The sequence below is a fragment of the Argentina anserina genome, chromosome 1 (genome assembly GCF_933775445.1).
Source record: "Argentina anserina chromosome 1, drPotAnse1.1, whole genome shotgun sequence".
In the NCBI taxonomy this organism is placed as follows: Eukaryota; Viridiplantae; Streptophyta; class Magnoliopsida; order Rosales; family Rosaceae; genus Argentina; species Argentina anserina.
In genome coordinates this window covers 10839463-10865954 of record NC_065872.1, presented here as the reverse complement: position 1 = coordinate 10865954, position 26492 = coordinate 10839463, and the positions used below count along the sequence as shown (strand labels likewise).

General features: G+C 35.7%; 1 protein-coding gene and 1 long non-coding RNA gene across 2 annotated transcripts; both read right to left on the bottom strand.

The window, feature by feature from the left end:
• Positions 1-1423: 1423 nt before the first annotated feature.
• Positions 1424-2234, bottom strand: LOC126798575 (putative U-box domain-containing protein 50). Its single transcript, XM_050525587.1, has 2 exons — positions 1808-2234; positions 1424-1705 (listed from the first exon to the last, which is right to left on the bottom strand). Exons 1-2 carry the CDS (start codon positions 1907-1909, stop codon positions 1529-1531), a joined length of 279 nt encoding a protein of 92 aa, XP_050381544.1. The 5' UTR covers positions 1910-2234; the 3' UTR covers positions 1424-1528.
• A 4787-nt stretch (positions 2235-7021) lies between these two features.
• On the bottom strand, positions 7022-26286 carry LOC126798594 (uncharacterized). The gene is made up of 5 exons (XR_007672547.1): positions 26093-26286; positions 25434-25600; positions 23276-23455; positions 8227-8408; positions 7022-7841 (listed from the first exon to the last, which is right to left on the bottom strand). It is a non-coding gene; the product is annotated as an uncharacterized LOC126798594 (long non-coding RNA).
• Between the last annotated feature and the right edge of the window lie 206 nt (positions 26287-26492).

The window sequence follows — 26492 nt, the reverse complement described above, 5'->3', positions numbered from 1 at the left end:
GTACACTTGAGGCTGCTCAAGATCAACCTTGGCCAACATTCTGCTATCCATGAAGATGTTGGATGTACTGCGATGACCCCTGAACTACAAGTCCAGGGTGAAGCTTTTAAAGGTAGCACAAGGCCGAGCAAACATCTGCTGCAATTCGGATGCGATCTTGCCATGGAATGTTTCTTTCAAAGTCATTGAAGCATCTATTCTCCATATATTCATAAACAAAACACTTCAGCTCGGAGCATATGCCCTTCATGGCAACAATGTTAGGGTGTTTAATTTTGCTGAGGGGCTCAACCATGTGCAAGGAATCTGATTGCAACAGTTTCACCTTTAATATGAGCTATAATAGTAGTGTGTATTCCACATGCCTTGAGCTTCAAGCTCTACTGGGTCAGAAAAATCATGAGTAGCTAATTTAATCTCTTCGGCTGTTAGGGCTGCATTGTTTCTCTGCTCGTCGGTGTTGTCCCCGGTGCAATTGAAAAATCTGTCGTATAGATTTGAAGATTTTCAATGCTTTTCGTCGACCAAACATGTTGGAAAATTGTACAAAGCGTTTTTGAAGGCAATTAAAGCAGCCAGTACTCCCAGTAGGACAGATAAGTTTATTTGCGTGGAAAATTCCACGTTTCTCATAGGATGTGCTAGACTTAGGAATATGAGATTCTGTCGAGATAAACTTATTAGTACTGTAGCAAGCTTATACTGTATATGTATATTCCATGGATATGGTCTGTGACTTTTCCTGATACATATTACATATAGGATTGAAATTGATAAAAAGTGTGCTCCTGAAGTGTTTGGAAATCCCAATTTGACTAGGTTTTGTTCGAACAACACAGACTAATATACTTGCTCTCCTATTACATAGGGAAAAAACATTTCTACTCGGACCAGGCGTCACACCAAAATTAGGTTACTGCAGATTGATGGAATATGAATGCAGTGGAAAAATTGACCTTGACCTTAAGGTTGTTGCTGTTCAATTAGTTGCGTGTGTAAAGCCGGCTAAAGTATCATATACCACTGAACTTAATTCATACTTTGATGCACAAGATAATCAAGTACAATAAACAAAAGGAAGTCCAAGCAATAAAAATATCTGATAAAGCTCCAGAAAGTTTCAGATTGACCAAGTAATAGCCATTTTATTTCCAATTACTTCAAGTTGAAATAAATTTTGGATTTGGATGAGGAAGTGATCTTTCACGATGATGTAGATCTGAGAAGAGATCCACAGCAACACAGAAGTTCTGAACTTACACGCTCAAGATAACAGGAGGAGAATGGCGGCTGCCAAAACTTGTATTATATCACTCAATCAAAGACCCTAAACAGAGTCAATACAAACCTTTATATAGAGTACCAATTCTAGTCCTTAAAAGGAAGAAGTCGATAACAACGTCAATATTACCCTACAAAATAATCAAAGCATAATAAAATAAGGACTCAACTCTTGGACCAAACAAAGTCCTTGAGGTATCCTCGAGCTCGTGTGTTCCTCTTGGTTCTTGGCTCATTAGCTCCCGCATCATCTCCCCCAGTCTTTGATAAGAAGCTTAAGGGTGCTATTAGGGGTGATTATTTTATCCTCGAGCTTCAGATTGGTCAGTGGTGATGTTTCGTGCCCAGATTGCAACCATTTCTCTATGCCTTCTCGGTCGTATGAAAATCCATCGGCTGCCACATGCGGATCCTTCATTACTTCCTGCATCAAAAAAAAGACTACTGGATTAGCACGTAGCTTGCGTTCCAAGAACCACTTTTCTCCAAAATACCTGGTAAAATGTTCAGATAAATAAAAGGTCACCTTACAAATGGGGCAGTAGAATTGTCTTGGAATATCAGAGTTATCATCTGTTCCTGCCTGTCCTCTGACAATTTCATCAGCCTTTTCTCTAAGTTCACCCATCTCTTTCACAATTATTACCAAATGTACTTTTTCCTAAATTCATCTCTAGGATTACAGTCTACACAACGTTGGCACACATACATCAATTTCTCAGCCAAATCCATAGGCCATTGACCTGCAGTCTTGTCCAAAGCGCGAAGCAAACCAACACACCTAACATAACAGTAGGAAAAAAAAGTTTCCTGGAATGCCAGATAAGAGATTCAAAAACAATATAGCCAAAAGTCTTTACATCCCAAGCAAAATCCAGCTTTTTATCGCATTTCTTCAGTACAATATTCACTTTGGCTTTAAGGTGGCGATCAATAAGAATTTTGGATGCATTGAGATAAGATGAATTGTATTTATTGATGTATATTACATATAATTGATGATCTATATATAATTAGATTACCCCCTCCTTCCACAAATCCTGGAGGAAATCACGCCCGTGATTTCTTCTTTCAATCACGCTAACACTTCCTCTCAAGTTGGCGCATACACATCAAACATGCTAAACTTGTCAAGTGAGTCATATAAAGCCTTTTTACACACTCATTTTATGAGCATATCGGCAAGTTGCTCTTCTGTAGGAACAAAAGGAAAACTAATGATCATCGTGTCTAGCTTCTCATTTATAAAGTGACGATCAACCTTCACATGTTTTGTACGATCATGTTGCACATAATTATGTAAAATATCAATAGCCGCCTTGTTGTCACAGTACAGCTGCATAGCACTCTTATGCTTAATGCCCAAATCTTGTAGCAAATTTCTAAGTCATAACAATTCGCACACTCCCTGAGCCATACCTTTGTATTCTGCCTCAGCACTAGATCGAGCTACCACTTTTTATTTTTTACTCTTCCATGTAACAAGATTACCCATAACAAATGTAAAGTATCCTGATGTGGATCTCCGATCTGTAATATTTCCAGCACAATCTGCATCTGTGAAGCCATAAACCTCAAGGATATTATTGTGATTAGATAACATTATTCCTCTTCCTGGAGTTGACTTCAAGTACCTCAAAATCCTTACAACAACATCCATGTGGTCTACACTGGGATTATGCATGAACTGACTCACTACACTTACTGCATACGCAACATCCGGTCTGGTATGTGATAAATAAATCAGGCGTCCAACTATCTTTTGATAACGAAATTTGTCAGTAAACACTTGATCTGGATACTCTGCTAACCGATGGTTCTGCTAAATGGGAGTATCAATGGGAGTGCAATCCAACATACATGTCTCTGTTAGTAGATCAAGGATGTACTTCCTCTAACACAGATAGATACCATCGCTTCCCCGGGCTACCTCAATGCCCAAGAAGTACTTGAGTGTAACTAGGTCCTTTATCTCAAACTTTGTGGCTAGCTGTTTCTGTAATCTATCGAACTCAATAGTATCATTTCCAATAACTACCATATCATCAACATATATAATTAAGGCTGTTACATTCCCTTGTTGATGTCTGAGAAATAATGTGTGGTCTGAATTACTCTGTATGTAGCCAATTTTCCTCATGAATTGTGAGAATCTTCCAAACCAAGCACGAGGTGACTGTTTAAGACCATACAAAGACTTTCTCAATCTGCATACAAAGTTACTTGGAGAAGCGGCCACATATCCAGGCGGAAGATCGATGTACACTTCCTCTGTAAGTTCTCCATGAAGGAATGCATTTTTAACATCAAACTGTCTGAGTGACCAGTTTAAGCTAGCAGCAAAAGAGAGCAATACCCGAATAGTGTTTATCTTTGCAACAAGTGCAAATGTCTCATCATAGTCTATGTCATATGTCTGGGTGAACCCTTTTGCTACTAAACGTGCTTTATACCTGCTCACTGACCCATTTGGATTATGTTTCACTGTAAACACCCAACGACATCCCACAGTCTTCTTGCCATATGGTGGAGGTACAAGCTCCCAAGTATTGTTCTTTTGTAATGCTTCTATCTCTTCCTCCATTGCTTTCCTCCATTTTGAATCTCCCAATGCATCTTGCACTTTGTTAGGTACTGATACAGTAGATATTTGATTCACAAATGATTCATATGACTTAGACAATCTTTTGGTGGACATAAAATTTGCCACATGATACTTAGCTTTAGTCTGAAGGGTAGGTTCATAATTTTTTGTTGGTTGACCCCGAGTAGACCTATTTGGCAAGACATATTGTCTACTATTAGCCTCACTAGTATTGACCCCAATAGGATGACTAACCTCATATGAGTGATCTTCCGTACCAGGAGAGCATTAGTCAGGTGTAGAAACAGTAGTACGGGAGACATGAGGGGCAGTTGTGTTTTCATCTTCTGGTACCTGAATAGCTGGAGTGACTACACCACCGAAATCATCCGGTGGCGCCTGTGTAGCTAACACATTGGTAATCTCAATTGAACATGTCACCATATCTACTGGCTTACTTGTCTCCCCCTCTCTATGATACAGCTCTTCAAAATATGAATTCTTCCCCTGAAGAGCAGTATCAGAAGAGGCAAAATAGCTCATGTCCTTAAAGAAAGTAACATCCATAGTGACATAGTACTTCCTGGTAGGTGGATGATAGCATTGGTACCCTTTATGATGTCTTCCATACCCAAGAAACACACATTTAACTGCTCGGGCATCCAATTTAGACCGCTGATGTTTTGGAAGATGGACAAAAGCAACACAACCGAAAACGCGGGCATGAAGATTATGAAAAGAGGGTAAGGAGACATGAGATGCAAGCAGCTCATATGGAATTTTTCCCTGAATGACACGAGAGGGAAGACGATTAATGAGGTGGGTGGAAGTTATGACATCATCACCCCAAAGTACTTAGACATATGGGCACTAAAAAGAATACACCGAGCCATATCAAGTAAATGACGATTTTTCCTTTCAGAAACTCCATTCTGCTCAGGTGTGTAAGGACACTTTGTTTGATGAACAATTCCGTGTGTGTTAAAGAACTCCTGAAAGACATGATTCACATATTTCCCCCCATTATCAGAACGAAGAACTCTAATTATAGCATTATATTGTGTTTGCACAGTGGTATAGAAGACTTGAAAAGCCGGAAAAACCTCATCTTTAGTTTTGAGGAGAACAATCCACGAAAGACGGGAAAGACGGGTGCAATCATCAATAAATGACACATAATACCGCATCCCTGACACAGTAGACTCTTTGGAGGGTCCCCAAACATCAGAATGAATTAATTCAAAAGGAAAAACACGTTTATTAGAATTACTAGGGGAATAGATAGACCGATGACTCTTTCCCAAAACACATGTCTCACAACGTAAAGAAGACTCATCGACACTAAAAAACAAAGTAGGCATGAATTTTTTCATAACACTAAAAGATGGATGCCCTAAGCGACGATGCCATAACCAAACTTCACTTAGCTTGTCAAAAGTGGAGATTAAAGTGGTTCGAGACTGTGCCCCTGGTTTCTCCCCTGCATATGTCTGATCCAGATGAAACAACTGGCCCCTCAGATACTCCCGACCAATTAACTCTCCGGCGAGAAGATCCTGAAATATCACATACATAGGAAAAAATGTCACATAACACTTAGCGTCAGTGTTCAATTGGGGAACAGATATTAAATGATGAGATAAAATAGGTACATAGAGCACATTGTGAAGCTCTATTGTGGAAGTAATACAAACTGACCATTTTCCTAATACGGGGAAGGCCCCACCATTAACATTAGTAGCATAGGGTACTGGACAATACAGTAAAATAAGATTTGTCATAAGTCATATGATCAGTCGCACCAGAATCAATAATCCATGTATCAAAACCAACAAAGTGAGAAAATATTTAAAGCCATACCAATTTTACCACGACCAGCTATGGATGCGGTAGGTATTGCTCCTCCTGCTGTGTGATGATCATGTCCAAGCAGACCATAGATATCTGGTTCCTGGACAAATTAAATAGTTGTTTTCGCCGTGGGATGATAATTAGGCCGCTTAGGCCTAAGGTGTGGATACAGCTTCCAACAGGTTGCCCGAGCATGATTGGTATCATAACAATAAGAGCAAGGAGGGCGGGGCTGATTCCCGAAGCTTGGTAGCGGTCCTCGCTGATGAAGTGGAGCTGGAGTTGCCTGCTGAAGATGTGGTGCTGGTGAGCTAGCACGAACAGTAAGGCTGGAAACTTCAACTTGTGTCTGATGAAGACTCTCCTGTTGAGATTCATCCTTACGGATATATGTGAAAGCTGAAATTAGGCTAGGAGGTTCGGTCTTTCTGAGCAATTCTCATTTTGCACTGTTATGCTTTGCATCAAGACCTTTCAGGAAATGGAGAACTCGCTCAAGCTCTTTTTCTTTTTGGTACCAAACAATATCCTCCTGATTCTTGATCAGGTAAGGACGTTTCACATCAATCTCAGCCCACATATTCTTTAATTTGATGAAATATTGCGCCACTGGCTGCCCATCATGTTGCATTGTCAAAGATGTGCACATTAACTCATAAACCTGTATGAAATCAGAGTCATTAGTATATAAGCCTTCCAGTGTCTTCCATATTGCTTGCGCAGTGTCACATGCCTCCACCAGATCAACTATCTCTTCATTCATAGCTCTCCACAAGACTAACATTATAAGACCATCATCGTCGTCCCACTTAGTGTTGGCAACAATATCATCTGCACTAGGAGCCTTAGTTACTCCGGTTCATGTCCCATCTTGTGCATTCCTCGAAGATGAGCTGCCATAATTCTCTTCCATTTACGGAAATTGGTCCCATTGAGTTTGGCTCCCCCAAAAGAACTACTTTCAGAATTCTTGACAGATACTTCAAGCTTCTGAACATCAGTGACCTGAGAACTTTCTTCTTCTTTTCCAAAACCCATTGTAAAACAATCAACAAATCAGTAGTTATGCAGTGGAAAAAAAAACTGAAATGAACCTGCCGCACTTGCACTGTCGGTGAATGTGCACTGCCTCTGGTGAACGTGCACTGCCAAACCCCAAAAGAGAAAAAAAAAATATATGGATGGAATTTGTATCCACCCGAGAGAGAGAGAAAAACAAGTGGGAGACTAGTGGGGAACACCAGCGTGAAAAGAGGAGGCCAGGTGGTGGTGCTAATAAGTGACTGCCTTCCCTTCCTTCTTTGGTTCTTCTGGGTTTATCAATTTCTAAAAACAGAGAATTGTGCTTTTTCAAGCTTTGGTGTTTCTGGGTGTAATGGCCACTACTCAGTGGGGGATCTTTGAAGGTGGAGAGGCCTCTCTCTGTCAATTCCAACCCCAATCCGTTTGTAAAGTCCAAGTCTTTGCTTCCTCCTCGCCAGAACAGCTCCGGCTCTATTAATGGTGGAATCGCCGGAGAGATGCACAGATCTGCGAAGAGGATGACTTGACCAGTCGAAGAGGGATGCCGAAGCAGACGAACGTCGGCGATCTGGAAACTCAGTCGGAAAGAAGCTGCACGGGCTGAGCCGGAACGTCTCCGAGGCAATCGGGTCGCTCAAGAACTCGCTGAATCTCGACTCGGCTACTGAGAGTGACGTCGTCGAAGATCGAGCGCGACACCACCTCTTCTCCACCGCGCCGTTGGATGTGAGATTGACGGGTTCGCAGGTGGTGGTCAAGGCTGCGGTGAAGGTGGACGAATGCGATGACGAAGTTCCGGATTTCACCGCTGGCAAGCTTTGGTGCGAAGAGCTTCTGTAAGACCACTGCCGGGCCGTGTGATCCGTAGGTACAAAAACACAAACCCAGAAAAACAAAGGAAAACCTAGCCCTCTTGATGTAGCATAAGGCTGTGCAAATGTTACTGGCAATTCGAATGCGATCGTGCCATTCTAGGTTTTGCTTCACAACCTCCTTTAGCGAGCGACTGTACTCTATATGTTCATAGACAAAGCACTTGAGCTCGGAGCAGAAGCCCAAGATTGAAGGAAGGCGAGTGTCGGATTAGTTCGAGGTACTTAATCTGCACAAACAAAACAGCATATAAAAATGATTTACAGGGTTTAGATCAATCATATCATGTATCACTATTCCTCATTCCCTTTTCTGCTCACCCTATAAAAATATATCTAGCTTTAGCCAAACAACAATAAAGAACAAGATTTAAAAGTGTATGCACAAATTGCCTAATTTTTTAAAAATTTAAAAATCTGTTCTGGTGGCTTATATGATGATGAGACCAACACTACCAGCTTTACAATGTCGATCAAACAAAAATGGGGGAGATAAATTTCTTTATCCTCACATTTGCAATTAGGGTCATCTCTAATAAATCATCCACGAGTGAAAATGTTCCTTATATATCATGTGAGGAGTACAGCCAGTCAGCCAGTATATCAAATACTTACCCCAGATTCAAAATGACATTCTTGGTAGGATGTGAGGAATTTGATGGAAACAACATTACTGTCAATGTAGCCTTTATAAACATTGCCCCAAATTCCTACAGATTCTGATTTCATTTGCCAAGAAAAATTATCAGTAGCCAACACGATCTCCTCGGCTGTGTAGGCCTTCATCCTGCCCTTCACTTCAGTAAGTTCAGTTGGTAAATTATATTGCCATTTTCTACTGCATTTACAATACTAAAGTACAAACTGAAATATACTCATGATTTCACACTTTAGGCTAACAGACTACACCCAAAAATTAAGAGATTAGCTTTTATATTAGACAAACAGAGAAACAACAACCATATATATATATATATATATAAAGAACACTGAGGGTAATCTAACAAATGGTTACATGAGCATATAATCTATCAGCCACCCTGATCACCACTCATCATGATATCACATAACAGATACCCAGAAACCATTTATTCAATAAAGCAAACTATCCAACAGGAGATCACCAACAACCAAAAATTGGGCAAACTTTTGAAGTCAATAAACAGAAAGGACAAATCAGTAGCAATATAGCAAACAAAAATAAAAATAAAAACTTGAAATCAGTAGTAATCTAGCAATCCTAAACAGAATATCCCCCAAAATTGAATCCCATTGAAATTCAACAAAAGTTGCGCTTTTGTTCTTACACTTTCAGAATCAAGAGAACTGATATATACATATATATATATATATATATATATATATATATATATATTTCTGATGTTTTGGAAGAAGAAGACAAGACGAACTAGAAGGAAGACTGAAGAGCTGAGAGAAGTCTTGCTTTTTCAGTGCGCCTTTTTCTCTTTTTCACAGAAAGCAATGCATTCAAGTGCATGCATACACCATACCCTTTCATTATTAGAAGGACTTCTATTATTCCAACAATTTATCAAATATTCGAAGCTTTTCTTCTATTTCTTTCCATATCAATGAGAAATTATTCCAATATTTTTTGGCAACAATTTTAGGAAAGTAAATCATCAAACCCATATGGAATAGTAATTGAGTCAGCATCCATCAAAGAAATAGGAAAAGTAAAGGGCATAAATGCCGATTTGCACCCTAAATTTGGCTGAAATTGTCAATTTGCACCCCGAACTTGCATTTGAGTCAATTTACCTCCTAAACTTGGTAAAAATTGCCGATTTACACCCCGAACTTGTATTTGAGTCAATTTACCTCCTAAACTAGGTAAAAATTGCCGATTTGCACCCCATCCGTTAAATTTAACTAATTCTATCCAATTTTGCGTTACATGTCATGCATTTAAGGGGTAGTATTGTTATTATATATTTATTCATATTGAATAATGAAATAAATTAATAAAATTACTTAAGAGGAACACTTGCTACAATGTTTGTTTTTTCGAAACATGTTATTGATTTATATATTTATTATTTTATGTGATATGGTATGTTAAAAGATATTAGAAAAAATATGAATAAATAAATACATTGAAAATTAAAAATAAATGTGTGTTCCAAGAGAATTACTATTCTACCATTGTGTGTGTCTTAGCATTATTAGGTTTCTTGTTAGAGATAGATTCGCATCTCTGTAATATATTAGGACTCTGAATCCTACGGGATTGTGGTTATGTAATGCCTATATATTGGTCTCATTATCAATCAATAAACGGTTACGTTATGTTCTATTACGTCGTTATTATTCTCGTTTTGTTCATCATCCAACAAAGTATACATATAAAAATATATTTATACACAATACACTATATTTGAATGTGTGTGTATATTGAATATATAATTCAAAGTAGGGTTAAGTAGGTAGAAAAAAAGATGTAAATAAATAATTTGATTAACAAAATAATCCTCATTTTAAAGAATATTTTTATTTGTTTTTAAGAAAAATATAAATAGAAAATGACAACATTACCCGTCATGTGCATGACATGTGACGCAAAATTGGATAAAAACAGTTAAATTTAACGGATGTAGTGCAAATCGGCAATTTTTACTAAGTTTAGGAGGTAAATTGACTCAAATACAAGTTCGGGGTGTAAATCGGCAATTTTTACCAAGTTTAGGAGGTAAATTGACTCAAATGCAAATTCAGGGTGCAAATTGACAATTACAGCCAAGTTTATGGTGCAAATCGGCATTTATGCCAAAAGTAAAGTGATGTGAGAATCATTGCTTTTGCTATGAAATATGAAGTAATTATTCGTGTAACCGGAATAACACGTGACACTATCATGTGGTGTACCCAGCCAATCATATTATTACATAGTGTGGTAAATATGCACGCGATTTAAAAAGTAAGAGATTATTTAAATATGAGTAACCAATCAGAAACAAACACAGTAAAAAATAGACCAATAACATCTTCTTACACGTGGACTATGTACTAGGTATATACATTAATTTCTTAATTCATTGTGGTTCACCAGAAACTCTCATTTTCTCCTAGTCACCTTGTAAGAGAAACTCATGTCCCACCGTTGTCTCCAAATGGCTAGATTCTTTTCTTTTTTACAATCAAAATTTGTCTATCACATTAAATTTACAAAAGTAAAAAATCGTTATTTAGGTACAAGAACATGTAAAGGTCAATGTCTAACAATGCATAAACAGTACTCAATCTTCGTTTAAATGCAGAGGCGGATCTAAGTGATGGTGTGCCCCGCAGCCGCCGGGAAGAAAATGAACATGTCAGGTCAAAAAAGATTTCCCACTGGGCAAAAATAGGTGAACACTCGACCAATGCAACATGTTTTAAAGCCCCCGTAGAGTTTTCATATATGTCAAGACTCTCCTTATCTCTCTGATTGAGTTGACCATTTTATTATTGATTTTGTGTTGTGATAGAATGTGGCACACCCCAAAATACTTGTAATGTGTAGTCTCCCACCTAATTCCCTATAATTATTAAAAACATTGATTACATAATGAGAATACTATTGTTATGTTGTTATGTTCGTGTGTTGTGAAATTGACCTATGATTATAACAATTATAGACTTATAGTAGACTAGGCTTAAAACACTCTCAGTTTGATTTAAAAGACAATGATTCGTCAATTTGTTAGATATGTATGTTAGTGCGCAATTCAGTTAAAGTATTTTATATATAATAAGTTTTATTGGCTTTTTTTTATTTGCAATTCTTATTTTTTTTGTATTATTATAAATATATTATATAGAAAAAAATTATTTAACCTCATCAAGAGTTTACATTATTCTTAATAATTTTTGTTATGCACACCTAACTTTCATAACTTAGATCCGCCCCTGTTTAAATGTTTATGATGATTAGAGGCTAGTATTGAAAGCCAAGGGGAATACTCATACATGGTCAAATTCCAGTGAAACACCATAACCCATTCCTTGATGACAAGATAATCGAATATAATAAAATTAAAGTCCAACCAATAAAGAACCTGATAAAAGATATAGAAGAGTCAGATCGACCAAGTTATGGCCATTTTATATCCAATTACTTCAATTAGAAATAAATCATGGATTGGATGAGCAATAGATCTTATCACAATACCAGTCTTCGATAAGAAGCTTATGAGTACCATTAAGGGTGAAAATCTTATTCTCGAGCTTCAGATTGGTCAGCGGTGATGTGTCGTGCCCAGTTTGCAACCATTTCTCTATGCCTTCTCGCTCATATGAATGAAAATCCATCAGCTTCATGCATCGAAAAAAAGACTACTGGATTAGTACAAACCTGCCTCATCATGTTCCAAGAACCACTCTTTTCCAAATTCGCTGGTAACAGGTTTATAGAAATCAAAGGCTTACATTATCTATGGGGCAGTAGAAGGGTCTTGCAATATCCGAGTTCTGATCTCCACCGCTGGTTACTACATCATTCGTTCCTGCGTTTACTCTGACAATTTCATCAGCCTTTTCTCTAACTTCATTCATTTCTTTCACAATTATCACCATAATGTACTTTTTCCTAAATTCATCGCTGGGATTACAATCTAAACAACTTTGGCACAATTACATTAATTTCTCAGCCAAGTCCAAAGCGCGAAGCAAACTAATTAATGCATCTAACATAACAGAAAAAATCAATATTTCCCGGCATGCCAGTTAAGAGATTCAGAACCAGATAGCCAAAACTCCAAAAGTCTTTACATTCCACGCAAAATCCTGCTTTCAATTGTCATCTCTTCTTTGGCTTTTAAGTGGCGATCGATAAGAATGTTTGATGCATTGAGATAGTCAGGAACAATAGATTCGCACCTACCACCCTTTATGTAGCTCAACACCGAGCATATGTCCTTTGCAATACGAATGCGATAGTGCTATTCAAGCTTTTGCTTGATGACCTCGGTGTAGCTAGCGATTATATTCTATGGGTATGTTTGGTACAGCTGGGTTTATAAAAAAAGTCAGCTTATGCTGATTTCTGAAAATAAGTGACTGATAAATAAAATTGCAGACTGTTTGGTAAATTGACTTATATAAGTAGCTGTTAGTGACAGAAGTAATGGCAAAGCGTTTGGTAAACTCAAACTAGCTTATGCTTTTAATTTGTCAAATGACCAATTTAGACATGTAAGATAATTTTTAGTTAATTTTAGTTTAAAACAATGCCTAAAAATATATGGCATATTAATATTGGATAATTTTAAAATTATCTTAAACCAATATATTCTGATATTGATAATTTGGTTCTGATTAGGATCATGTCAATACATAAATACTCAATCACTTGCATTCATCAAACTTTGAGCAATCTTGTCTCTTAATATATCAATTTCTTGTGCGCCATGATGATTTTGTTCATCATCATCATCATCATCATCATCATCTTCCTCATGTCCACCACCTTCCCTTTCGCCTCAGACAAAATGTCTATCACGATGTGCATATCTTCGGATATAATTATGAAGTGTCATAGTAGCGATGACAATCTTCACTTGTTTCTCGAATGAATATCCTTGCATGTCTTTTAAAATCTTCCATTTTTTTCCAAACTCCAAATGAGCGTTCTATAACTCCTCTAAGTGAAGAGTGTGTTTGGTTAAATAGTTCTCTTTTATTTCTTGGTTCTCGGCCACGATATTGTTGGAAGTGTTGTGGTGGCCCTTTATAAGGTCCCAAATACCCTGGCAGAGTGAGATATCCTGAATCCATAACATAATATTTTCCTACAAAATTATCATGTAATAAAATTTGTGAAAATGTCATTTGAAGCATGAATTGAAATGAAATTTTTGACTAAAATTAAATATATTACCTGGTGGAGGATGAGGAAAATTCATATTAGGATTTCGAAGAACCGATTGTAATACTCTTGTATCATGAGCTGACCCTTCCTAACCCGCACATACAAAGATAAATTGCATATCAAAATTGCATACCGCCATAACATTTTGTGATGGAAATCCTTTCCTATTAATGTATGGAGTTTTTTCGTCATCGCAAATTGAAGCAGGAATATGCACTCCATCAATAGCCCCAATGCAATCCTGTGAATAATGTTGTTATTTGAAAATTACTATAAATAATTATATTGTCTAATATTTGTAAGCAAACAATAAAATTACCTTAAAATATGGATAATATCTTCTATCCCTCATTATCTCCGGTGCAACACCATTGAACTCAGGATCCTCTGGCTTAATTATTTTTTTACTTAGCTCACACACTAGATCCATTGCTTCACTAATATATCTACACACGGTTTCACTGGAATGCTGAAATCGTTCTCCTACCGATCTAATTCCACATTCTTGTCCTAACAAATACAATAACATTCCCACGACCTCCATATGACTAGTTCTATTTGAACCTAACAACTCCTTGTTAATAACTTCTAAATCAGTACATAAGCGATAAAATACGTCCTTTTGCATTCTAAAAGCATTATAACACCGGGTTTCATTCCCACATAAAACTTCTATCATCCACCTATAACATGTTTGTTCAGATGTCATACAAGGAGTTTTGTGGACATACTTCTCATAATAATGTTGAATCTGTAGAGCATTAAGTTGCACAACTCGCAAGAATATCTCTTCGTCAACTTCATCATCATGACCTGGATTGTTCATAATTCAATGACAAAACCTGCAAATTTCAAGGGCTAAACATGTAAATCATATAAATGAAAACTATTCATATAATGTAATGATCAACAATTTAATAGAGACACAAATATAACAAAACTCAAATGCATATATATAAAGGGTGTCAACATGATGAAAAATAGAAGATAAAACATAGTTTCATGGTCTTGAGTAACATTCCAACTTGAGGTAAGATATGAAAATACGAAACTAATAATTTCTCATAAATAGCATAAGCTCATTTCTTGGTCATCTCAAAGTTCAACTATTCTAACTTCATGTTAGGATCATACATAGTGCAATACATCTCTTTTTTCTCTGGACTCAAAAACAGTCGAGTAGCAAAGAACCACAACCTAGTGCCATGCTCAGCTCCAGGCAATGTAGTGACATCTTTCATCACTTCAGCAACACTAGTGCGGGCATTATGCACCGTTGAAGATGCAGTACTTCTACTTTCAATTGCCGAACACATTCTGCCAATTTCTTTGGCCAACTGAGCAGCACCCCCAACCTTCTCCTTCTTTGCAGGAAGTTTTTCCTTATCTTTCAAAGCTCTCTCACTTCTTTTCCTCTTAGGAAAAGTGTTGGTGGGTACATCTCTCTCATCAGAGTCACCACTACCTTCATGATAGTTATCATTATCACCTTCCTCTAGACTATCTGGGATAGGAAGTGTAGAAGACAGTGCCCATGCATGCTTTCCAGTGGCTGTAGTACCTAAGAACAGCTGATCCAACTTGGCTTCAAACTCGGGTGATATTCCTTTTTTTCTAAACCTTGCATATTCCTTTGTTTTCTGCATAAAAACAGTAGCATTTATCATAAGATGTATGAAAAACAGCCCATTGTAAATATATTTATCAATAAATAAATTGAAAGAAACTGATTCGCGTACCCCAATATGTTCACGCCAAAACTCCTCATCCGCATCAATGGTGTTGAGTACGGGATTCCACTCAAGACCGGTTTTTAAACTCTTCAATGTTTTCCATGATTTCCAGTCACCTTTAAGGGAATCCCACTTATTTTTAAGTTGTTTTCTGGTATAATCTTTTCCGGTTTGTTCAACAAAAGATTTGACAATAGTCTTCCATCCAGTTAAACTAAAATGAGAACTTGGCTTTGAATTTTTATGCACCTCCTTGATACACAAGTCAACATAAACTTCAACTAAATTCTCATTCCAACTAGCTTGTTCTTTGGAATTTGCCATCTATCACATATACGTAATGAAAACACACAATCAAGTACACAACTATATAGGAACCATGCACATGTCACCAAATACATAAGTTAACATGATGTTCAAGAATATAGTTCATATGTTGTTAAGGTTCGAATTTGAGGAGATACCTTGGGAACACTGCTGTTTTGTAAGTTACTGCAGCTCTCTCCTTAATCAGAATGGCTATTTACCTAAAGAATGCAGAAGATGAATATATGTTAATTTGATTGAATTCAAAACAGCAAGAGATGTTTAAATTAATCATAACAGTAATTGAACTTATTTAGATACACATGTGGTACACTAAAAATCTATGCATCTAAGTGATCTAACTACTAACATGTTGGGGATTGTATTACTAACACAGTACTACATAACATGTACTTAGCATCACTTCTGAGTTTTAGAATTTGTGAAACTCGATCAGATGTCACATTTAACAAGCACCTGTGTATTTGGTTAATTGATTGGACAGACTGCTTGAACCTATATGGTATATCAGACTATCATTATATCACAATGCACCAATTATTGGGGCACTCTATAGGGTGGTAACCTAGACAGCTGCTTTTAGGAAAACCTAAACAGCAGTCAAGCTGCCACAGCAAGAAGGTGACAATCATGGAAAGTCTTCATCAAGTAGTTTCATACCTTTTATTATGTAAGGCCTAAATCAATACTACAGATGCAGACATCATAGATTTGATACCCCCAGTAGAAGTTTACTAGAGGTAGTAAACTTTAGTAAATTTTTACTACCCCCAGTAAACTTTATTTTGTTTGCATCTAAGTTGATTTTCTCCGTTTTAAGGTGTGTTATGGCTTTTAGAAATACTGTTTTTCAAGTTTAATATCCCTAGTAGAAGTTTACTACCTCTAGTAAACTTTAGTAAATTTTTACTACCCCCAGTAAACTTTATTTTTTTGCATCTAAGTTGATTTTTCTCCGTTTTAAGGTGTGTTATGGCCTTTAGAAATACTGTTTTTCAAGTTTAATACCCCCAGTAGAAGTTTACTAGAGGTAGTAAACTTTAGTAAATTTTTACTACCCCCAGTAAACTTTATTTTTTTTCATCTAAGTTGATTTTTCTCCGTTTTAAGGTGTGTTATGGCCTTTAGAAATACTGTTTTTCAAGTTTAATACCCCCAGTAGAAGTTTACTACCTCTAGTAAACTTTAGTAAATTTTTACTAGCCCCAATAAACTTTATTTTTTTTACATCTAAGTTGATTTTTCTCCGTTTTAAGGTGTGTTATGGCCTTTAGAAATACTGTTTTTCAAGTTTAATACCCCCAGTAGAAGTTTACTACCTCTAGTAAACTGTAGTAAATTTTTACTACCCCCAGTAAACTTTATTTTTTTGCATCTAAGTTGATTTTTCTCCGTTTTAAGGTGTGTTATGGCCTTTAGAAATACTGTTTTTCAAGTTTAATTCCCCAAGTAGAAGTTTACTACCTCTAGTAAACTTTAGTAAATTTTTACTAGCCCCAGTAAACTTTATTTTTTTGCATCTAAGTTGATTTTTCTCCGTTTTAAGGTGTGTTATGGCCTTTAGAAATACTGTTTTTCAAGTTTAATACCTCCAGTAGAAGTTTACTAGAGGTAGTAAACTTTAGTAAATTTATACTACCCCCAGTAAACGTTATAAATGCTTGTTGGTATCAAAGGTACAAAGTAGTTGTAGCTAGGCATATTGAATATAACTATGCAGGTTAGTTTTCAGATGAGTTATCAGAGTTATTAATCATATTTCTTAAAACTAGCAAAGGCTATTAAACTTGCCAAGTCTACAAACTCAAACTCATTTATGAAGATGAAGGACAATATGTAACATAGTAGCAATATAAAACAGCAGCTCATATCTATTCAATTGTTATTTTTACTTATTTACATGTCTTATTGAATGTTTAACTCCATGGTAAATATTTCAAATTTAACATCTCCCTTGGAGATGAGATTTGTTAAATTAACTTCTTGTCATATTTGACATGTCACATGTCAAAATTCAAAATTAACAACAAAATTTGACTTTTCTATTGGAGTTGCTCTAAGAGGAAGATTACCTGGAAGTGAATCTACTATGAAACCAGGTAACAAACATACAGTAGCAGAGATAATATCCAAGGAAATAGCAATCTTCTAGTATTCTGAGGCCTCAATTGTCAAACAAATGACATGCATGACTGAATCTAATACTGTATGTCATATGTCTTGCCAGTCTCTTCTCAACTAAAGGGAAAATCGTCCCATACTACTCTTAACTTGGAAAAACTCTACAGTTTTTCCTTCCCCTAACTAAGGTTATCCAATTGTAACATTATTAGCATCTCTGATATATTACAGTGAAAATCTACCCTCTACCAAGTAGGCTCTGCAAAAAGCTAGAGCGTTGTATCAACATCAGCCTATAAAGCTCATGTCTGTCATAAAGGCATTGAAAAGAAACAATGACAAACACATGATCTGCATTTCAAGATAAACCAATAAGGTCAGAGAAACTACAAAGGTCATCTCCTTTGAACCAAATGACCAATATTCATCCTCCGATAGATAATAATACAAACTGCCACCAGTACATTCCTTTTATTATCAGAAATTATTATATACCCATTCAAACATCATTCAATTACCCAAGAAATTATGTTCAGAACCAGCAAACCTCAATATGCACAGAATCAAGAATCATACTGCAAATCAAACTAACAACCAACAATAACAAATGAACCCGAAATCCCAAAGCAATCTAACCAAAACAAAACTTTCTCTAGCTTCTAACTCTGACTAATTTCGTGTTTCATTGATACACATTTCAAAACAAACTTCAAATCATAAACATCATACCACTAATCAAATTACATACAACCCAGATTAAATTGAAGCCAACTTTACAAAGAAATTAAAGAAATTTGAAACTGATATTGCTAAATTACTAACCTTCAATCAAATTCTCAAAACACGGCCTTGATTTTGATTATTGTACCCAAACTCGTGATCTCAAGATGCGTTGTTTTGGATTCTTGAACTCAGAATCGTGATTGGTGATTGACGAAGCAGTGAAAAGATAAGGAGAGCTTGTGATGTTGTCTGAGAGAGAGAGAGAGAGAGAGAGAGAGAGAGAGAGAGAGAGAGAGAGCAGAGAGTGAAGAGAAGAGAAACTGAAAAGTGGCGCATAAGAGAAACTAAAGAGCGGCGCAGAAGACAGGTTGAAGACGAGGGTTTCAGTGGCGTTTTCCCGTAATTCATCAAAACATAAAAGGGTAGGAACCGGTATTACGAAAAATTCATTTAACAACAGTGTTTCGCGCTACAGTGGCTGAGCAGCTTCTGCTTCTAAAAGGACCTAAGGAGGAGCTTTTCCTTTTCGGGCTTAAAAACACTGGCTTATTCAAGCAAAAGATGATAAGCTCATTTACCAAACGATTGGCAACAGCTTAACTTATAATCATTGATGCCAAAAGCCTTACCAAACACAGCCTATATGTTCAGACAATACAATTGAGCTCGGAGCAGAAACCCAACATTGCGATAAGATAAGGGTGTCTAATTAGTCTGAGGGACTTAACCTGCACAAACAAAACAACATATACATACATGCATTAAATATCAATGATCAATCATATCATAGCAGGGCTTTGGAGATCAGAATACCATGTATTTCTATCCCTCATTGCATTTTCTGCTAACCTTATAAACATATATCCCTCATCATCTTATTTGTAAAAATCTAAGAACTGTTCCGTGGCCAATCACACTACTGATAGCACCCTCGCAGTGTTCAAGAAGCAAAAAAACGGGGGCGATTGTTGCACTCACTTTATTCCCACATTTCCAATTAGGGTTTTGCTAATCAGTCATATCCACAAGTGAAAACGATCTATATCATATAAAGAGTACAGCCAGTAACAAATACTTACCGTAAAATCACAATGACGTTCTCGGGAGGAGGTGAGACGAATTTGATGGAAAACGGTTTGTTGTCATTTGTCAATATAGCCTTATATACAATGCCCCAGATTCCTACCGACTCTGATCATGATCTCAATCGCTCCCCACTTCAGTCGACCTTGTTGCCATTCCTACTAGCTACGACTTCCCTCGAATTCTCTATTCTTTCAAATTCTTAATCTTATTTTTTTTGTTTTTCAACTATTCATAGTTGGCATTTAGTTCAAAGGGGATTTATTGGGGCATCAAATGAATCCCATAAATATAGGGAAGGTAAATCATCATATGATTCCCATGTTGTTCCGATCCAAAACAAAATTCTCCCTGTTAATAATTCATGGTTTATTGAATTGAAAGGGAGAACAGTAAAGAAAAGAGCAGGAGAGGTAAAAGGACTACATCTTGTATTTCTTGGTTAATAGAGAACAGTACATAACAACTTATTTATAGGGTAGGAATTTATGGAAAAAACTTGCGTACAAACTAGTATGTACGCGTGCGTCCAAACTCTCGTTTTATTGCACACTTTGCGAATATAAATACATGATTTTAACCGTTCAAATGTTTAGTTTATTACTAAAGATCATTTCTATAAAAGATCAACATAAACAAAAATCGTCTTCATAGTCGATTGCATCAAACAAATGAACGGTTATGGTGAAAGTTAGTAGTCTCATGATCAACCGTCAATTTGTTTGATGCAATCGACTATGAAGACGATTTTTGTTTATGTTGATATTTTACAGAAATGATCTTTAGTAATAAACTAAACTTTTGAACGGTTAAAATCATGTATTTATATTCGCAAAGTGTGCAAATAAACGAGAGTTTGGACGCACGCGTACATACTAGTTTGTACGCAAGTTTTTCCGGGAATTTATATTGAATGACCTAATAAACTTATATGCTTAAGTGGCTTAACATCCCCAAAGTGAAGATTGATAGAAATTCCGGCGGGAAAAAGGGTTATCTCTTTTTTGGCGAAGATAGAACTTGCACATTGATGACATTGATCGAGCCACATAAAATAATCCTGATACTAATTAGTTGTCTATTATATTATATATTATGGTGGTGGAAGGGACCGTATTGATTATTTGACTTCTCTCTCAGTCTCTATAAGGCTATAAGCTTCATGGCTTCATTTATGGTGGTTGATTATTATAGTGATTCAGTGAAAGCATTGATCTGTTTGTGTCTGTGGCTCTATGCCTTTAGTTGTTTAATACTTGTTAAGTTGTTAGTATAATGATTAAGTGAATTTGACAATATTGTTTGATTTGTTTCTGGAAAGTTTTGGATTCATTGGTAATGAAAACAAGATTGTTGCCGCTTGATCATGATTAAGCATTTAAGCTAGTTCCTGGTTGAGTTGGTTCTAATGGCTGCTTTTACTAAATAAGTGAATATTATTTAGTTATGGCAGATTGGCAAGGTAATGGCAACCGACAATAATTCTTCGTTGGCATCTACCACTATGTCGGCCATGGATAAGCATTGAAACGTGGTTTGGGAGATGTTGAATGAGAATATGGGGAGTTGGTGGAAGCTACAAACTTGGATCGAATTAAGTTCAAGTTGTGTGAAAAAGTAGTGAGGGGTAGAATATATCGAATCAAGCAACATATTGTCGTCATTAGGGGGATGTGGCCGTTTGTAAGAAATCCACGGATGAGGACAAAATCAAATGCAAGAAAGCTATTAAGGATGCCAAAAACAAGAATGTGAGCCATAGGCTTGGAAGAATTTGATCAGTTTATTTTCATTTGTATTTTATATTTTCTAAAAAACACTCATTGTAGTTGAATTGTTGAACATTTGATTTAATCTATATTTTCAGTATATTTCCTATTTAGAATCATTAAAATACATATTTTAATTTTTATATGCTATATAAAAATAAAAAATAATTAAAAAATAGAAACCGCCTAGTTCCCGCTTAGGCCCCCAACTAGTCCTCTAGGCATTAGTCTTCGGCAATCCGCCTAACTAACGCCTAGCGTTTTTTAGAACTTTGCTCAAATTGCATTCTATTAAACACGGATGCAAATTCTACAGTCCTATCAATGCTTTGAATATTTTTTTAGCAAAACATTGAGGACAACTTGGACATTCAAGTTAAACTTCTTGAAAATTGCAAACGCTTGCGGAAACAATGAGATTGTGTTTATCATGAAGGAAATGGACAAAGGTAAAGACCTCATTCAAAAGATGTAAATTCCAAGTCGGTGTTTAAGGGTCATAATCATGTTTGGTTGTAATACCGATCGCCTTGTGGAACTCGATCAACAGTTGAATCTATTAATCATTGAAGGAGTGAGAGATGGCAAGGAAACATTACTTTTGGCCAAAGAACACAAAGTTCAGGTTGCTGAAATCAAGAAAGATGCAGAGGACACATTGGTTGTAACAACAAAGAACAATGCCATGTTGATTGAGATGGAAAAGGAACACAAGAAAGATGCAAAAGACACATTGGATGTACTAACAACAACGAACAACGCCACGCTGATTAAGATGCAAGAGATGTAAAAGGAAGACAATGGGCAAATTACTAAATTGGCAAAGGAGTTCAAATCCATGAAGGAATATCTTAAATGTTTTGCGTGTAATCTTACAAATGTGAGTTCAGTAAGCAACAATGTATTAAAAATGTGATAAGGCGAGGCTCAAGGCGTAAAAGGCACAAATGAAAAGGCTTTAGTTTTAGTTGCCAAGGCGCAGTTTAAGGCGTTCAAGGCGTAACTAGGCGCGTTTTGAGGCTTGAAAGGCCAACGCCTCAAAAAAAATTATGAATAGACAATTTTTTTAACGAGGTCTTTGTAGGGTTTGAGATAGTTTGGAAGTGATGGTGGTGCTACTTTAGATGATGATTTTAAAATGATGATATTTTAATTGATGATGACGATTTTGAAGTTGAAGTTAGTTCAATAAATGTTTGTTCTTATTTTTTTTATATTGCAAGACTAGTTAGTACTTTGATATATGGATATATGTTACGCAAAGTGATTTTAGATGACTTGCATAGTCTTGATATGTATTTGTTATGAAGGATTGTTATTCATGTTTATTTTAGTTACAAATCATGTTATATGTATAAGACTAATGAATGCACGAGTATAAGGATTTTATTCATAAAAGCTTACACCTTTGCCTCAAGACTTACTAATTGGTGAGACTCTCCCGAAAACGCCTCAGTTACGTATTAGTCTTTTAAAACATTGGTAAACAGTCTAAAATATACTACTATGTTGTTTAGTATTTCCCCCATTTTGTAGTACTCTATATTTATGTTTTTTTAAGCATTCTTCTTGGTTTTACAATCCTTGTACCTGGAATCTCTATAAAGTTCCGTCAATAAGAAGAACAAGAGCAGAATTTCAAAATCAAATAAGAAAAGAAGAGTATTAAACCCTCAAATATCGACTTTAAAAGTTTTTACCCAAGCCGATGTGGAAGTTGCTACAAAGAATTTTAAACCAGATTTTCGTTGTTGAATCTTTAGTAAATTGTACAAGGGCTAATTGGATGGATTCCTAGTTGCCGTCAAAATAGTTAAAGGCAGCTCAACAAAGTGTTCTAGATACTTGACTGGTACTACTGCACTCTATATTTATGTTTACGTATGTACTTATTGATATCATGATCTTATTCTCAATTCTGGTCTTATCATTCAATGCAGAATGAGCTGTCCTTGGAAAGATTTCTCATCCCAATATCATGAGGATATTGGGATATTCTTCTAATAAAAGCTTGAGGAGCATTGTATATGAGTACGCACCTAATGGAAACTTGTATGACTGGCTGTATAAAGGTAAGTACATGGGGTTCCAGTCAAGTCATTTAGCCACTTGTACGCATCCACATCAAGAATTTTCATTTTTTGCAAGCGACATCAAGTAACCTATGTCGCGGAACACCAGTGGAGATTGCACTTGGAGTCTGTCAGGCTATAACTTTTCTGCACAATGGAAGACTTGTGGTCAGTGAGATCAATGTTTTTTTTTAATCAATGTTGACAAATGTTTGCTTGGTGAGGTTTAACTATCTCTCCTTTATATGTTTATGCATTGATATTAACTAGTTTTCCTTCTTTCCTACATATACAAAGAAGCAAAGTGACTGACATTTCGTCCATCACAAAAAAAAATTACTTTCTATTTCATAGGTAGATCGATCGAGTTTGTTCATTTCATCCATTTACTTGCAACCTATGTTTGAGGTAGATATCTAAGTCTTGTTTTCTCTATCTAGTAGGTTTTAAAATTACAACCTAAAGATGGGGTATGTATCTATATAGCTAACATCTCTTCTACGAATTTTTACATCAACATATTTCTTAGGTATTCTATCATTCCAAATATCTCTTTCATAAGTTGAATTTAAAAATTATACTAATATGCATGTTTCTATCTATTAGGTAATAGTAGATCGAGAGTGAAGAAAATGAAAAGTTAAAACATAAAACAAAAGGTTTATCATACAAAAATGCATGATGAAATGATACCAAAAGAAAGGATTTGAGAAAATATGTATATATATCTCATGAATAACAACATACCTTATTAATAGATTCAAAAATTGAAATGAACGAATGATACGTACAAATAGACAACAAGCTTCGAATTCTCTCATGTGGTCAATCTACAAGAGTTGGAGTAGTATTTGTATTATGAAACTTTGAAATTACCTATATATAGAATTTTTTTCTCAAATAAAACTTAAAATCAAATGTTTCAATAATTTAAAGTAATGAAAAATCAATGAAATAATTGAATTATACATAGGGGTGTAAATGAGATGAACCAAACCAAATACTAGGTTGTTCATGTTTGACTCATTTTTATTTGACCGAGCTCGAGCCGGGCCAAAATTTGATTTTTGTGCCTTATGTGCAAGCTCGGCTCGGTTTGAAAAAGCTTGAGCTGGGCTCAGGCCGGCTTATTTGATTAGATGAGATCAAACTCGAATCGAGCCGGCTTAAATCATACGAATTAAAATTTTAAAATTTAGAAATTAAAAAGAAAATTCAAAATCTAATGTCATAGGATCACACAAAATCCCTTTTATTTGTAATAAACTAAAATTAACAAATCAAACTTGTTATAAAACTTAAAGTGGTTAACTAATTATTCTAGAAAGAAATCTTTCAGCTCTTTCGAACAAATATTATATTTTTAATATTATTTCTCATATAAAAATTATACTTTATATATTTATATATATATATATTATAAAAGTTAATAGGTCAAACTTAATTTAATAAATGAGCTAAGCTTTTAACAAGGCTGAGCTAGCTTGCGAGCTAAACGAGTCGAACGAGTCGAATACTTGTTGTTCAAGCTCGGCTCATTTTCAATGTCGGGTTAAATATTAAGCTCAAACTCAGCTCATTTAATTTTACGAGTTCAAGCCGAATTGGTTAAAAGTGAGCCGAACACAAATGGTTCAAGCCTACTTACAGCCCTAAGTAGACATGTAGAATAAAATGTTTTGAATGGATGCTAAGATTAAGGAAACTAAAACGATTAAAAGGGTAAAATCGACTTGTAAAGAAAGAATTTGGGTCTAGATTGAAAAAAAAAACTTTTTGGTGTGGATTTAACTACGATGAGAGGCTCCAATATTGGGTATATCTCTAATTTTCTCTATATTATTACCGTCATATATGACATTAATTCCTCTCTCACAAGTCACAATATGCATGTAAGTATTTTGTACATATCATACAATTCGATTCACATATGTAAGAAAGTAAAAGAAACAAAAAAAATAAATATCAATTCAAGACCGAGACTAGATCGACAGATTCAGGTTGTTCTTAACATAATTATCAAAACTTAATTTCTTTTCTTTTCTTTTTTAGAATTTTGTGAAGAGCAAAAAAAAAAAAAGAGAGCAAAGTCATCACATATGAAGGTTGATGGAAATTGCATTACCGTCAATATAGCCTTTATAAACACTGCCCCAAATTCCTCCAGCATCTGATCTCAATTTGCCAAGAAAAATAATTAGTAGCCAATACGATCTCCTCAGCTGTGTAGGCCTTCATCCTACCCATCACTTCAGGGAGTTCGATCAGTCGTTAAGTTATATTCCTTTTCGACTGCATATACAATACGAATGTATAGTCTCAACGATAAAATAAACGTGCTCATGATTTGATGACAGTATAGTCTAACAAACTAATTAACTTATGTATGAACAACCATTTAAAAAGAACAGTGTTTTTAGAAAAAAAATACAGAGGGTAATCAATTAAATGGTTCTATGAGATATAATTTAGCACATAGTTGTATGTTCATCGAAAAAAAAAAACAAATGGTTGTATGATCATATAGTATAACAGCCACCGCCACCGCCGATCTGCCCGATCACACTCATCATGACATCATATACTGATCGATATACCAGCCACCCAAAAACCATTTATTCAAAAAAGCAACTAGCCAACATGAGACCGATAAACAGAAATGAGAAGTCAGTAGCAATCTGAAATCAACAAACTTGAAATCAGCAGCAATCTAGCAATGTTTTAAGCATCCCACAAAATTGAATCCCATTGAAAATAAACAAAAATTGTAATTTTTATACTTACAATTTTTCAGATTCAGGAGAGGAAGACGAAGACTAGAAGAACTAGAAGGAACACTGAAGCGCAAAGAGATGTCTTCTCTTCCTCAATTCTCCTTTCCTCTTTTTTTACATAAACAAGCGGGACTGGACTGTACTATGCTTTCGTTAGAAAGACTTCTTATATTCCAACAACGCTAACCATGACTATACATTCTGTCTTTGTTAATCGAATATTTGGGGCATCCAATGACAGTACGATTAATTCCCAATGACATGGTTTTTGCATATGGTTATATATAGCCAGAATTTATTTATTTTTATACATTTTAAGCTACAAATAAGAAAAGTTAATCTTCTGTCATATTTTTTTTTAAGAAAAAGTTTTTCTTTTGTTTTCCATAATCCATATTAATCATAAATTA

Coding starts and splice junctions, on each gene's coding strand:
- LOC126798575 (XM_050525587.1), bottom strand. CDS start 1,909: ATGGGTGAACTTAGAGAAAAGGCTGATGAAATTGTCAGAGGACAGGCA. Junction 1,706..1,807: donor TCTACTGCCCCATTTGTAAG/GTGACCTTTTAT, acceptor TTTTTGATGCAG/GAAGTAATGAAGGATCCGCA.